Source organism: Callospermophilus lateralis, chromosome 4 (genome assembly GCF_048772815.1).
Source record: "Callospermophilus lateralis isolate mCalLat2 chromosome 4, mCalLat2.hap1, whole genome shotgun sequence".
NCBI classification, from domain to species: domain Eukaryota; kingdom Metazoa; phylum Chordata; class Mammalia; order Rodentia; family Sciuridae; genus Callospermophilus; species Callospermophilus lateralis.
The window spans coordinates 5,491,974-5,506,854 of NC_135308.1; the positions used below are offsets into that span (position 1 = coordinate 5,491,974).

Sequence of the window (14,881 nt, forward strand, 5' to 3'; positions counted from 1 at the left end):
CTTCCACACTGTGGCCCTGTATCCCAATGGAACCGAGTCCCCAAATCTCCTGGCAGACGGGTGTCATCAGCTTGGGTCAGAGGAAGGTCGTTCCAATGAAGGGAGGTGGAAGGGAGAAAATGACAAGGATGCGACTTATGGTGAGTTTTAAAGTCCACCAAACATTTTTATTCACATAAGACGCTTAATCCCTAAAACCGTCTTGGTCTATTCATGCCATTTCACAGGTGTAGAAATCAGTACTCAGCCAGCTTAAGTGACTTGACAAAAATCACAGAGTTAATAAACAGAAGATTAGAACCTAAGGCTCATCTGTCAGCTGCTCTGACACCCCACTACACTGAAGGGAAGTGGGGAGAGAATTCAGTCCTGGGGGGTGAGGAGGTCTGAGGACAGGGGCTGGCTTGGATCCAGCACTGCAGTGTCTATGTGCTGAGCAGGAGAGACCTGCAGTGGCAGCGCAGAGCCAGGGGGCCCAGGGGGTCTGGACGGTAGGAGGAAGGCCCCCTGCACAAGAGCCAGCTTTGGTCTCCTGAGCCAGCCGTCTCTCTATTCCCAGCATCAGGGTCTGGTGTGGGAGAGAGCTTCCCCATGTCTGGGATTTACAGCGCAAGGTTGGGTGGGACAGAGACAGAGATGGAAAATACCGCAGGGTGCTCAGGAAGCTGGGAGGTGAGGAGGGAAAAGAAGACATATGAGCATTCTGGCCAAAAGTAAGCAATAATGTGGAAAAGAAAAGCCCTAGGCGGGTGTCACCATGACGACATGGACCAATCGATGCACAACTAGAGGACCTCCGGTGCAGGTTTGCAGATGAACCTTGGCTGGCTATTGGCTACACGACTGCGTTTGTAACGACACCCGAAGATGCAAACCCGGACCTCCCCTGCTGTGTTCCATTGGCACTGACTTCCCAGGCCGTCTGCCCACAGGGATGGACACAGGAGCTGTGTTTTCTGTACCTGTGCTGTTGGTCACATTATGTCCTGTCAAAATGGTTTATCCTCCATTAGAAGAGGATCTGCTGTTAGAGGAGTTTGGGGCCAAATAATAATTTAAAAGTAACTCAGCCACTCCCTTATTTGGAGTTCTTCACCATGAAGTTAAAACCTTCTTTCTTTTCCTGCCTGCTGCTTTCACCACACACCACTTTACTGTTATCTGCATCTTTGGAAAGACCCTGGCCGTGCCTTATGCTTCTGTTCCTTTCCTTCCTTTAAAGCACAAAGAGTTGTCCTGGTAATGACACAGCTGACCCCTGGAGGCAGGGGAGGAAGGTGAGATCCCGAGAAGGAAACCTGGAGCACTTCACCATGGTAGGAAGGAGGGGAGGCTGGAGCCAAGCAGGCGTTTGGCGTGGGAGTGGTGTCACATCTGCCTTGACCTTTCCACACTGAATCAGCTCAGTGACCGATGGTGCCAAGAGACAACCCCAGTGCTTTCCCTCCCAGAGAAGACTTACTGGTCAGCTTTCCTGCAGACATTTTGCTCAAGAAACATCAACTGAGCATCAAACAGAACAATTACAAAAACTTCCTATATTCACGGTCCTTACTTTCTTGTGGGAAGATTGATGATGAAAACAGAAATAAGTAACACTCAGAACACTACGTGTTGAAGGGCTGGATTCAAAGAAGAGTATCAGGGGAGAGGGATGTGAAGTATTGAGGGGTCTGTGACAAGATGTCCAAGGAGGGCCTAGGACTGATACTTGAGAGACAGTCCAGTACCTAACTCTGGCCGTGTGGGCAGTGTGAACCTGAAGCCAAATTTGATGTTGGCATCCCTGGGAACCAGTACATCCCCTGAAACCAAGAGGCAGATTTTAGAACATGCTGACCTGAGATCCTACTCAGCTCCACTTGATAGCACTGTTACCCCTACTGTTTATTTCTGTACTTATTGTTTGATTTTAACTGACAAGTAAAATTTGTATATGTTGATGGTGAACAACCTGATGTTTGGACATGCACACAGTGTGGAACGGCTACATCAAGCTACTTAACAGATACATTTTCTCTCATGCTTATTTTTTAACTCTGCTCATTTATTAGCAGGAAGCTATGAACAATATTTGGTCCTCCTGTAATCTTTGCCTACAGAGTTAGTCTCAGAGTCAGTGGCTTAGAACAATTTACAGCAGTCCTACCCTAAAGACGCCAGTTTCCTAAAACCGTTGCTGTGTTCCCGAGGTCCCAGAACATGCTGGGACACAATGACATTCTAAGTGAAGCAGGAAGCTCTACAGGGAATTCTTCCACACATCAAGGATGACTCGGGGGCTCCCTCCACTGGCCCGGTGCCTTGGGGCAGCTACCCAGGTAGAAATCCCGTCTTGCTCTTCCCAGGGACGGAGGCCCAACTACCCAGCTGGGAGTCCCAGAGTTATAATGAGGAAGACTTCCAGAAGGTAGAGGCCAGTATGTCTGCCTCTGGCTCATGAATGTCCACACTCTTGGTTGAGCTGAGCCAACACGTGTATTTAATAGACTCAACTTATTCCTTTCTTCACATGGACGCCATCCCTGTACCTGAAGGGCAAAAAGGGAGGTCCTGGAGCTGTGGTATGGAGACCTGCCTCCCAGCGCTGGACTGCTGTTTCTGTCCCAGGTGTCCCCAGGTTGACACTTTAACCACTTCCTGTCCACATGGAGAGCATGAAGGCAGCACAGCAGCTCATACCCACCCTGTGCCTAGCCTTAGAGACACTGGTGGTGTCTTGTGCCCTCTATTTTCTCTATGGCTGCTTGGCTCCTACATCCCTGTTCTCTAAACAGCACCCTCAGTCCATGTCAGGGATCAGCGCAGGAGAAACAGGGCAGAGTGGAGGTGTCAGAGGTGCTGGGCCTCACCTGGCCCCACGGGGAGCCTGTTAAGGAGCTTGCTGCTTCCAGCTCAGGGTCATCCCCTGGGCTCAGGGCAGAGGGGTGCCTCAGACCTCTGCATCCATCAGGAGGCATGGAGAGGAGCAGGAAAGACCCTTCCATTGAACTTGGAGTCGCACAGTACCAAGAAAAGTCCACTTTACATAAGTCCACAGAAATTAGCTATAACTCTTCAGAAGTCCCTTGGTTGGGGTGGATCAGTGGGATGGGGGTGTGAAAGAAGGTGGCAAGAGGCTCTTGGCTCCCGTGTTCCAGGTCAGCCAGCAGGGCCAGCACCGAGAATGACAAGAACCCAGGTCTTCCACACGCTTAGTTCTTTGCCGTCACTGCTACATTACCTCTCCCTTCCTGGCAAGGAGGAAATGCAGCATAGAGTTCAGAGTTCTCACAGGGATAGCTTCCTTCCCTGTCAAATCCTTTTGGGAAGCTCCTGCCTCCCTGATTCTCTGAGCCCTCGCTGCAGAGGGAGGAGCCGGCAGCCCTGAGTGACTGCAGCCAGAGGAGGGTGCTGCCACCTCCTGGGCGCTTCTGAGAGTTTGTGCATCATGTTTATAATACTAAAAAGGCACTGTTTATCTAAAAGCAAACTTAACCGGTCATTTTGTGTTTCACCAGGCAACCCTATCCCAGTCCACACTTCATAAATGAAAACAAGGTCCAATGAGATGAGTCATCAAGGAGTGGAAAAATGTTGAAAGAATAGGTAAAAAAGAAGGTACGCTTTCTATTCTGAAACTGCCATGGAAGGAACCGTCTTAAAAAGTATCAGCCGTTTGCAAAGATGCGTGCAAATCAGTGCAAATTAATAAATGGGGATCATGGAACTGAGAGAATGTGAGGAACTGGAGGCAGCAGAGGGTCCCATTGAGCCTCCTCTAGGGCCTTGGGTCTGGAGGGTTTTGAGCCTAGACGAGCGGATGTAGGAGGGGAGAATGGCCTCAGTCCCTTCTCCAAATAAAGTCAGCAAGGCTATAAGGACTCCTGGGCCCATCTCTCCTGTTCTCATGCCATTCCAGGTGCCAATCTGACCAGAAAATGTTTTGCAACCTTTTTTAAAATTTAATGGCAGAATAATATTCCATTGTGTGTGCGTGCACACGTATGTGTGTGCATGTCTGTGTGTGTGTGTGTGTGTGTGTTGTTTACTAGAGGAAAGAGGCTCTCCTGAGGTCTTTGATGGCAGTGCTAAGAGACCTTGCAACACACATGTGTGGTAGGTACTGTTATTCTCATTTTACTCCTGGAAAAACCGTATGTAGAATGGGAAGATAAATACTGCAAGCTAGACCAGGGAGCACTGGACCAGGATTTGATCCCAGGCAGTGCAACTCCTGGACACGGCAGTATTTTAAAAAATCATACTACTTCCTTTGCTTTGAGATAGAGATAGTCAAATGCACAAAGCCTAACTGCACAGCTTGATAACTTTGTACACATGTATATTCAAGCAAGTTTAGGAAGTAGCCTGAAAGCATTTCCAAAGGCTTCTCCTTTGCCCAGGCTAGGGATATAGCTAAGCGGTAGAGTGTCTGCTTAGCAGGAGTGAGGCCCTGGGTTCCATGCCAGCACCACACACACACACACACACACACACACACACACTCACCCTCTTGCCCTATGCCAGTCAACCCCTCCCCTCAATCATAACCACTGCCAGCTGACCTCTGCCAGCACAGGTAAACTTTACCTGTCCCTGAACTTTCCACAGGTGAAACCACAGTCCACCATGCCTACACATTCCTTCACAGAACATGCATTTTAACCACTCCAGTCTGACGGCTCCCCGCAGCAGTCATGTTTGGATCATACTTCCTAGTGCTCCCTGGTCTTTTCATGGCCTCACTGTGTTGTCCCCAGCTGAGCTTCCACTTTACTGGCAGAAAAGAGAAACTGAGCGCTGCTGAGGACTTGGCCCTGAGCCACAAAGCTAGAGGTTGGCGTTAGCTGTCGGGTCCAGCTGATGGAACCGGGATCCCAGGCCCACTCTGAACATCCGCCTGTGGGGTTCTGCCCTGTGTTATCCCCGTGCCCTTGAGGACAGGTGATGGTTCTCCCCAGTAAGATCCCGGGGTCCGTTGGGCTCGATTTCAGCCATAACCAGCAAGGTTTGTGTTCCACGGGGGACCACCTCTCCGGAGTCGTGTGGCATCAGGCGAGTCTCTGCTTCTCTGGGAATTTGGTTTTCTCACTACAAAACGGCCTTTAGAATTCTCCGACTTTCTGAAAGGAGAGCTCACCCCACAGGTTTCCGTGGTGCTCCTGCCCTTTGAGCAGCCCTTTCACACAGAATTTCAGGAACAACCGAAAGATTCCTGCTGCACCGAAGACAATTCTAGAGAAGACCTGGACGCAGTACGATCTCTGTATGTTGAGGGGTTATCCGCCTGTCCCTGTGCCTCCCAGGGCCACGCTGTTCTCCTCTCCCTCTGGGAATGGCCAGCCTCCTGATCATGTTGGGAATCAGCCTCCTCTGCCTGCCCCTCCGTCCTTCTCCAGGTCCTCAGCCAGCTCCCACAGCAGGGCACGATCTTCCAGGGCTTCTTGACCAAGGGACTCCCGGGGTGACGCCTGCCACCCTGCTGATTCCGTCCTTCCCTGGGGCTCCCCGCCCCAGGCCTGGGACTCCACCTCACTGATCTCACAGCGTCCTCTTCTCGAGGATCCCAACGTCTAGGTGTCCTTCAACCCCAGGGTTTGTCCACTGTCTGCTCTCCTGGAACTATCTCCAGGTTTCACTTGGCTTCATTCCGTACGGAGTCTCCCTCCAGGCTGTCAGTCCGTGTTGGGGAGGCAGAAAACAGCAGGACCGTGTTCTAATCCAAACCCCGAATTCTTTCTGTATTTTCTCCTGTGTTCTATTAATTGCCTATTCTCGTGGAAGTGCCACCGATATTTGAAGACCTGTGGCCTTAAGATTTCTCTTCACGCCTGATAACACAAGCCAGAAGAAAATCCACCCTCTTTGTATTTCCCCACCTTTTATGTTTGAGAAATTTTAACCCAACAGAAAAGTGGAAGAAGTGGTAGGATGAACGGCCACGCGGCAGCTGACAGCGTTTGCTGCCCCGACCCTGTGTTTTCATGATCTCTTGAATATTGTCATCGTGACACTTGTCCCCTGCCCACTCGTCTCATGGGTGCTGGCTGGACTTCTTTACATAATCACTAATGTAATGATGATCCGATAACATCTCCTGATACACGATCCAGCATTCAAACGTCCCCAAGTGTTCCAATACATCTTTTGTCCCCTTTTAAAAGAATCTACAGGGCCAGGCACTGTGGTGCATGCCTATAATCCCAGCGGCTTGGGAGGCTGAGGCAGGAGGATTGCAAGTTCAGGCCAGTCTCAACAAGTTAGCGAGGCCCTAAGCAACTCAGTGAGACCCTGTCTCTAAATAAAATATACACGCACAAAAAGAGCCAAAGAGCCGGGGATGTAGCCCAGGAGTTTAATGCCTCTGGGTTCAATCCCTAGTACGGAAAAAAAAAAGGAATCTAGGATCTAGTCAAAGCCCCAAATGTGCCTTTTGTCGCTGCTTCTGATCTCTTCCAGAGCAGTGCCGCACACGTCTTTCTAAAAGGATCAAGGCCTGTTTTCTTGTAGAATATCTGACCATCGTGATTTGTCTGAACATTTCATCCTGATAGATCCAGGGGAAATCTTCCCAACCAGTACACAACACAAACAGGCAAAGTCTTTCCCGGCTGAATGGTTTCCAATTTTATACGTTTTCATGGGTTTAACACATTTTAATAGGTCTGCCTGAAAAGTTTCCTAACTTCTTTTGTTAATGTGAAAACTGAAAATTATACTATGCTAAATTAAATGATGAATTATTTCCTGATAAGAAAAACTCCTAAAATACTAAATGCTAACTTTCAGTTAAAGCTGATCTAAAGATACTTGGGTCTGCTGGTAAGCATATCCTCTGCTACATAGAAAATTATCCTCTATGGAAACATGCTTTTCAAAACTTGTGAACTCTCATGCTTCCTCATTTTCACTAGAAGTTAAAGTTACTAAAAGTTAAAAATTGTGATTAATATATATGATTGAAACCATTGGAAGTAAGCGGAAAGAATGTAATTACATGTCAAAAATGTACAAAGAAAGTAGTGTGTATTTTTTAAAAAGGAAGTACACAAGGCGAACGTCTTCATTAAGGAAAGAGAGTGATTTTTTTCCCCAAGTTTCTTCTTAGTTGACTACAGAATACATATTCATTTTAAGGCTTGAGAAAACAGAGAAATAAAAGATGAAAATCAATGCTTCCTTATCTAGCTAACATTGTTATGAATTTACTTTTAATGTTATTAAATGTAGATAATACCTACATTATCTACATTTAATAACATTAAAAACTGAGATGGTATACTTATATTAGAATTTTGTATCCATTGTTTTATTCTTTTTAAAAGAATAAGCACTCATTTTTTTTCTACCATTTTAATTTTTATTCTTATTATTTATACATGATAGTAGAATGCATTTTGACATATTATACATGTCTCATTCTTATGGTTATACATGATGTAGAATTACACTAGTCATGTAATCATACATGCACACAGGATAGTAATGTCTGAATCATTCTACTGTCTTTCCTATCCCCATTCCCCCTTCCTTCCCAATCCAAAGTACTTCTATTCTTCCCCATCCCACCCCTCTTATTGTTAGCATCCACATATCAGAGAAAACATCAGCTTTTGGTTTGGGGGGATTGGCTTATTTCACTTACCATGATATTCTCCAGTTCCATTCATTTACTGACAAATGCCATAATTTCATTATTCTTTATGGCTGAGTAATCTTCCATTGTTTATATATGCTACATTTTATTTATCCTTTTATCTGTTGAAGGTCATCTAGAATGATTTTATAGTTTAGCTATTGTGAATAGAGCTGCTATAAACATTGAGGTGGCTGTGTCCTTGTAGTATTCTGATTTTAAGTCCTTTGGGTATAAACTGAGGAGTGGAATAACTGGGTCAAATGGTGGTTCCATTCCTAGTTTTCTGAGGAATCTCCATACTGCTTTCTAGAGTGGTTGATCCAGTTTGCAGTCCCAGCAGCAATGTATGAGTGTACCTTCCCCTCTACATCCTCGCTAACATTTATTGTTGCTTGTATTCTTAATAATTGCCATTCTGACTGGAGTGAGATGAAATCTCAGTATAGTTTTAATTTGCATTTCTCTAACCACCAGAGATGTTCAACATTTTGTCATATATGTGTTGACTGATCATATTTCTTCTTTTGGGAAGTGTCTGTCCAGTTCATTAGCCCATTTATTGATTGAGCTATTTGTGGTTTTTTGGTGTTAAGTTTTTTGAGTTCTTTTTATATCCTGGAGAGTAATGACAGCTGGATTCTTATGCTTGATTTTGCTTCTAGTCTATGACCAATCCCACATCTTGCCTCTGGAAAACTCAGTTGTACATGTGTGAGATAAAGAGAGTCTAAGAGGAGAATTCCATCGTAGCAGAGTATTATTGAATGAGTTTTGACTTTGATGGCCCCTAAGGGGACCTTGAGAACTCTCCACGGGCTTCAGATCGTACTTGAGAACACTGTGCTGATGGGAGATCACCCAGAAGAAAGCGGTAGCAAGCTAATGAGAACCAGGACAAACCCACAGCCCACAGGCGAGTCCAGATAAGCCGTGCTCGTGCAAATTTCTATCAGTGTTGTTCATATGATGATGGGAATGACAATATCTAGTGACTAAAAGGAGTGCCAAAATATTAAGCAGTAATCGTGTTAAGTTAGGAGGCGGGGGGAGTTAGTGTGTTAAATTCAGACACCCTCAGATTTACTTAAGAAAGCCAAGCGAAGTTTGCTTCCGGTTGAAGGAAGGCCACAATCTTGAGGGTGTCTGAATTTAGTGGAATTTCAAGCACAGCCTCAAAAATAACATGAATTTAAAACCAGTGGAGGGAGAAAATGGGGTAAGAATACAAGAAAGAAACAAGGCTCCAATTTACAAAGGCACAAAAGTTTATTTCTTCAATATAGAAAAAAGAGGACAAACAGGTAGAAGTTAAAAACAAGTCTCTCCATGCTGGTAACCACAGTGCATGTGCACAGGCACATCTGGCTGGTGACCACAGAGCATGGGCACAGGCACACCTGGCTGGTGACCACAGTGCATGGGCACTGACATGCCTGGATGGTGACACAGTACATGGGCACAGACATACCTGGCTGGTGACCACAGTGCATGGGCACAGGTACACCTGGCTGGTGACCACAGTGCATGGGCACAGGCACACCTGACTGGTGACCACAGTGCATGGGCACAGGCACACCTGACTGGTGACCACAGTGCATGGGCACAGGCACACCTGACTGGTGACCACAGTGCATGGAGGACACAGGCACACCTGGCTGGTGACCACAGTGCATGGGCACAGGCACACCTGGCTGGTGACCACAATGCATTGGCACAGGCACACCTGGCTGGTGACCACAGTGCATGGGCACAGGCACACCTGACTGGTGACCACAGTGCATGGAGGACACAGGCACACCTGGCTGGTGACCACAGTGCATGGGCACAGGCACACCTGACTGGTGACCACAGTGCATGGGCACAGGCACACCTGACTGGTGACCACAGTGCATGGGCACAGGCACACCTGGCTGGTGACCACAGTGCATGGGCACAGGCACACCTGACTGGTGACCACAGTGCATGGAGGACACAGGCACACCTGGCTGGTGACCACAGTGCATGGGCACAGGCACACCTGGCTGGTGACCACAATGCATTGGCACAGACACACCTGACTGGTGACCACAGAGAATGTGCACAGACACACCTGGCTGGTGACCACAGTTCATGAGCACAGACAAAATTGAAATATGGAGACTATCAGGTGTGTAAAAGAACCCATTCTATCTATGCACCATTTAAGAGATACACAAAGTTTATGAGTTTGGACCAGTTGGAAGTGAAGGAACAGACCTAGATTCCAGAACCAAAAGCCAGCCAGTGTAGTTCAGTTTTCTGCAAAACAGGAGCCAGCTGAAAGCATCTGAAAAACCTTACTAGGTTAAAAGGGGATGATGCCTCATGACAGACATCTCAGTCAGAGCTAGGAGAGCTTTAAAGCTGTGATCATTCAACAAGGTGACCTCCAAATATTTAAGAAAATAAATGTGGCTATTAGAAACGGTGCTACAAATTCACCATCACAGGGAGGATTTTACACACCTTTACTAATAATATAAATGTTACATATTCTTGTACTTTAGTATGTGTCATATATTATACTAAAACCTGTTTAGTCCTTCTGACATTTTATCAATTTCAATAATAAAAACTAGGCTTCTTAATTTTTCAGTCATGTAAGTAATGCATAAAAACTGTACAGAATGAAAAGTCATAGTCCTTTTCATGTCCCACTGAGCATATGACATCTTTTTTCTTCAAATGCTCAGTCATGAAAGCTTACCTGATTTATTATCAAACAGCCCACTGCCCTTGTCCCCAGTGACAGCCAAGTCACCTTTCCCCAGTCAGATGCCCACATTCACATGGGTCTGAGGGTGATGTTCCTTGTCTCAAGGATTTTTTTTTCTATTCCTGACCAACATTCCATACTTTGAGCCTGAATATCACTCTAAATTATAATGAAAGATGGTGAAAGACACTATTATTTCTCTTTATAAAAACATTCTTGTTTATTTTGGCACATTTCCCTGGTGTACTGTGAATTTTATAATCAGCTAATGAATCATTTAAGATTGAATTTCTCATTTCAATCTTAAATGTCAGAGTCATCACTGGTGTGAGGAACGTGTTCCTTGGCCAACTTGCCACTCTTCCACATTGTGCAAGAGGTTTCACTGGATCCCACGACAGCCAATGGCCACAAAGAGAGACCAGCAAAGGATCTGGCAGGGGTGAGGGGCCCGGGCCGGGAGCCCGGTTCCCGATGGTAGTTTTGATTTCATCACTAATAGCTTATCACTTAACATGGGCCTAATATCTCTGCACTCATTTTCCTCCTAGTTCCTCAGGGATGATATCATACTTAAGAAAGCTAAGGGAAGTTTGCTTCTGATTGAAGGAAGGCCACAAAAAATCACTCCAATATTTTTCTCCTGATAGGTCCTACACTTCACCAAGTGAAATCAGCCATTACCAAGGGAGAAGAGGGAAGACAAAAATCTGTTCAGGAACAAAGATGTTATATGCTCAGTGGGACATGAAAAAGACTATGGCTTCTCCATCCACACCCTGCCTACCTACAGTTACCACCCAGTTAACCCTTATCAGTGGATTAATCCACTCATCAGGCCACAACGCTCATGCCCCAATCGCCTCACCCCTGAAGTCTGCTGCATTGTCTCACCCCTGAGACTCTGCGGGACCCCTCGTCCCGTCCCCAAACCACAGCCGAAGGCAGCCTGGATCCTCTGGCCAAGGTGGTGTTTCTCCTCTGAAAAGCTACCCTTTCCCTGTGCTGCACTCTCTGCAAAGTTCAAACCTTCTCTGAGCTGAAAAGGGTTTCTTGTGATCTAAGAAGTCAATTCTGAAGGAATCTCACTATTGGAAAGTTGTTTTTTGAGAGAAAAATAATCAGGTGTCTCCAAGTGCTGGTCCTCCATCAGTCCACAGACGGGTTCCGGTGGCCTCTGAGCCCTGGTCCTGTGGGTTGTGTCTACGTGCCACTGCTCCACCTAACTCAACAGTCAACGCCCTTACCCGAAGTCCACAGATCTGTAGGCACATCAGAGTTTACAAGTATCTTGGGGGACACTCAGTTGTGTGGTTATAGGCAGAGTAACTGACACTTAGGAAAGGAAAATGCCCCAATCAATCATTTCCCTAGTGGTGTGACAAAACCTAGGACCAAATTCTCCCCTCTCCAGTTCAACAGCCTGCTACGGGAGCTCACCCTCAGAAAGATGTGTGGTGTCTTTATTGAGCAGAAACCAGAGAGGGCGCGTGGGCAGCAGCACAAGGGGCCCCCATGGGGCGCTGCCGCTACAGCCTGCAGCAGTGCTTGTTTCGGCTTCTGCATTCCGCAGCCAGGATGGTGCAGCCGTGGGTTTTCTGGTGTTTACAGGCACCGCCCAGCTTTTCACATTCAAGATCTTTTTTCTTTTCATATCCTGCAAAGGAAAGAGGGATGAAGAAATGAAGTGAAATCTTGTGCAGGCAAAGACACTGCCACTCTCCTGCTTGGCAGGGGTGGGCAGACTGCTCCCACGGCCCAAGTGAATGCTGGCTGGTTTGGGTACAACCTGGGAGCTTCAGGTACTTTTCACATTGGTAAATTATTGGAAGCAATTCAGGAGAACAGTATTTGAATAGTCTGTGCAATTCCGATTTCAGTGTACTTAAGTAGCGTTTAGTAGGAAGACAGCCACACTCGCTTGCTCACATATTTTTGTGGCTGAGTTCCTGCAAAAGGCAGAGATGTGCGGCTATGGCAGACACTACATGGCCCTCAGAGCCCGAGGGACCTATTACCTGTCCTTCACAGAGGACACTTGTGACCTACTGTGGCCTACAGTCTCTTTCCTTACTGGATCAGAAACTTTGGATTAGAAAAAGCACCTCACGAGAGACTGCCCAGGGTTAGGACTCTTTTGCTTCCTCTCTCTGCAAGCTCCTTAGGGCGCCCTGGCCCTTCTCAGCAGGCAAAGCCTGACCCAGGTGCAGCTGATGAGACGCCATAAGCCCTAAGCGCAGGAGAGCGCTGAGGAGCACACGGCCCGGACCCTGCCTGCCATGGTCTCTGCAGCGAGTGTTTTCTCAGGACTCGTGAGGCTCTAAGTGCCTGGCACAGGATGAGCACCAGACTCCTAGTGCTCTTGTGTGTTGTCTGGGAAGAAGATTCTGTGAGGTCAAGAAGGTTGAACGAATAGTGTGGAAAGCAACGAGAGCAGAGAACTCAAATAATAACTGAAGTTAAGAGCTGGAGGTGACAGGTGGCCCCACACCCTCGTATGTGTGGATATATAGGTATACACGCATATCTGTCTACATCCACATGCATATGTAGCTATCTATATATGCCTATGTCTGTCTGTCTGTCCTTCCACTCATCATCATTTGGCTGTTCACCAAACAGGTCCAACCATCGTCTTGACACAAAGTAGGACTGACATCTAATCTTTGTTGAGCTGGGAACAGCCATGAGTCTTACTTCATGATTTTGAGCAGAAGTGATCAGTCCCTTCAGGGCTGGAGCCCTCAGATGCCAACAGGGACTCCTCTGAGTTCTTCCCTTTGCAGTGACCAGCTGCATTCATGGTGGCAGCTGCACCACCAGCCAGGGCTGATCTGCTACAGTGAACAGAGTGCCCTGTGGCCTGGATGGAGTCACAGCATGAGCAAAAACTCAGCCTCTGCTCTTGTAAGATGCCAATATTTGGACGTGGTTCCCATGATGGTACCACCTCCCTGAGTCAAGGTCACAGGCAAAATGGGGAGGCCCCAGTCAGATGTGAGGTTCAGATTGGTGGTGAGAGTCTTTCAGAATAAGGATGTCCCAAGTATTGCACGGGTCATGTTCACACTCAAATCTGTTTTCTGGGACCTGTTGGGTATAATACAAGCACTGTCCTTGGAACTAAACCAACTCATGCTTAAGTTTGAGTGTCTCTAATGCCATCTCTGTAGCTTTGAACCAGTTAGCTGTCCCCAAGGCCTCACTGGCCTGTGAATCCATTAGGCCTACTGCGGTCTCCATGGCACCCGCCACGTCACCCTGCCGGATGGATCGCTGGCTTACCTGAGGCCCCATGGAAGAGACAGACCAGGAGGAGGAGGAGGAGAGCCAGCAGCCTCATGGTTGTTGGAAGGCCTGCCTGCAGGGTCTGTGGGTGGCTCTGTCTTCAGTGCTCATCAACGACAGGAGGATCTGGAAGAGTTTGAGGAGTTGACCTGAGAGGGAAAGCTCACATTCCTAGTGGAGATATTCAAATTAGGGTCTCGGTGTAATTGGTGAATGCTTCTTCTGTGGGATTAAGCTTGCTGAGCTCCACAAAAAAAAAAAAAATGACTGTTAACTCTTTTTTTTTAATATTTATTTTTTAGGTGTAGATGGACACAACACAATGCCTTTATTTTTTTATGTGTGCTGAGGTTCGAACCCGGGTCCCGCCGGTGCTAGAGGAGTGCTCTACTGCTGAGCCACAATCCCAGCCCTAAGGTAACATTTGCTAATGGCTTTTCATTCCAGATTATGACTCTTGTTTGTTTGTTTGTTTGTTTGCTTTTTTTTTTTTTTTTTACAAGAAATCATCACCAAGCCATGGTTTGGGGGGTCACTCCTTGACTCATCCCCTGCTGCATGACCCTCACCTCTGCACTCCTCAGCTTCCCTGTAGGAAAACAAGCCGACGAACCCACAAAACCTCATAAACCCTTTCAGAAGCAGGTAAAAGAAGGTATTGTTTTGTAAGTGGAAATTACCTTCTGTTTCATCCTTACTCGCTCTCAATAATTTGTTTGCTACTGAATTACATGAGCGACCCGCCTGCTAGGCGAGAGTGTACCATGGCGAGCTCTCTCAGAGACCACAGTGGGTGACACATCAGGGGCCAGAGGCTTTCTCACTTCAGGCCTTATATCAAGGTGGTCTTGGGATAAAAGGGTTAAGCAGCACAAACAAACAAACAAAACATCAACATCCCTCTTCATCTCTTTCTCCTCTCCATAAAATATTTGCTCAAAAAAATAAGTTACTTGTATGGAGGAATTAATACACGGATGAATAAGTGGATGAATGGATGGACAGATAAGATGGGTGGATGGACGGAGGAAAGAAAAGGTAAGAAAGGAGGTGCTCTAGTCCCAATGTTGAATGCTAATGGCCAAGGTGAGGCGCCAGGAGTGAGTTCCTGTGGAGTTACTGGGTGAGAGAGCCCAGATGAACGGAAATCTGTGTCCTTGAATGAGGACCAGAGGAGCCCATTTCCCCTCCCACCATCTGAGGACAGGGTGCGAAGGTGCCAGCTGTGAACCCGAGGC

At 47.0% G+C, this 14,881-nt stretch overlaps 1 protein-coding gene across 1 annotated transcript; it reads right to left on the bottom strand.

Annotated features, from left to right (window-relative positions):
- Nucleotides 1-11,884: 11,884 nt before the first annotated feature.
- LOC143396515 (beta-defensin 33-like) lies at nucleotides 11,885-13,698 on the bottom strand. Its single transcript, XM_076852424.2, has 2 exons — nucleotides 13,641-13,698; nucleotides 11,885-12,012 (listed from the first exon to the last, which is right to left on the bottom strand). The coding sequence occupies exons 1-2, from the start codon at nucleotides 13,696-13,698 to the stop codon at nucleotides 11,885-11,887; spliced, it is 186 nt and encodes a 61-aa protein (XP_076708539.1).
- Between the last annotated feature and the right edge of the window lie 1,183 nt (nucleotides 13,699-14,881).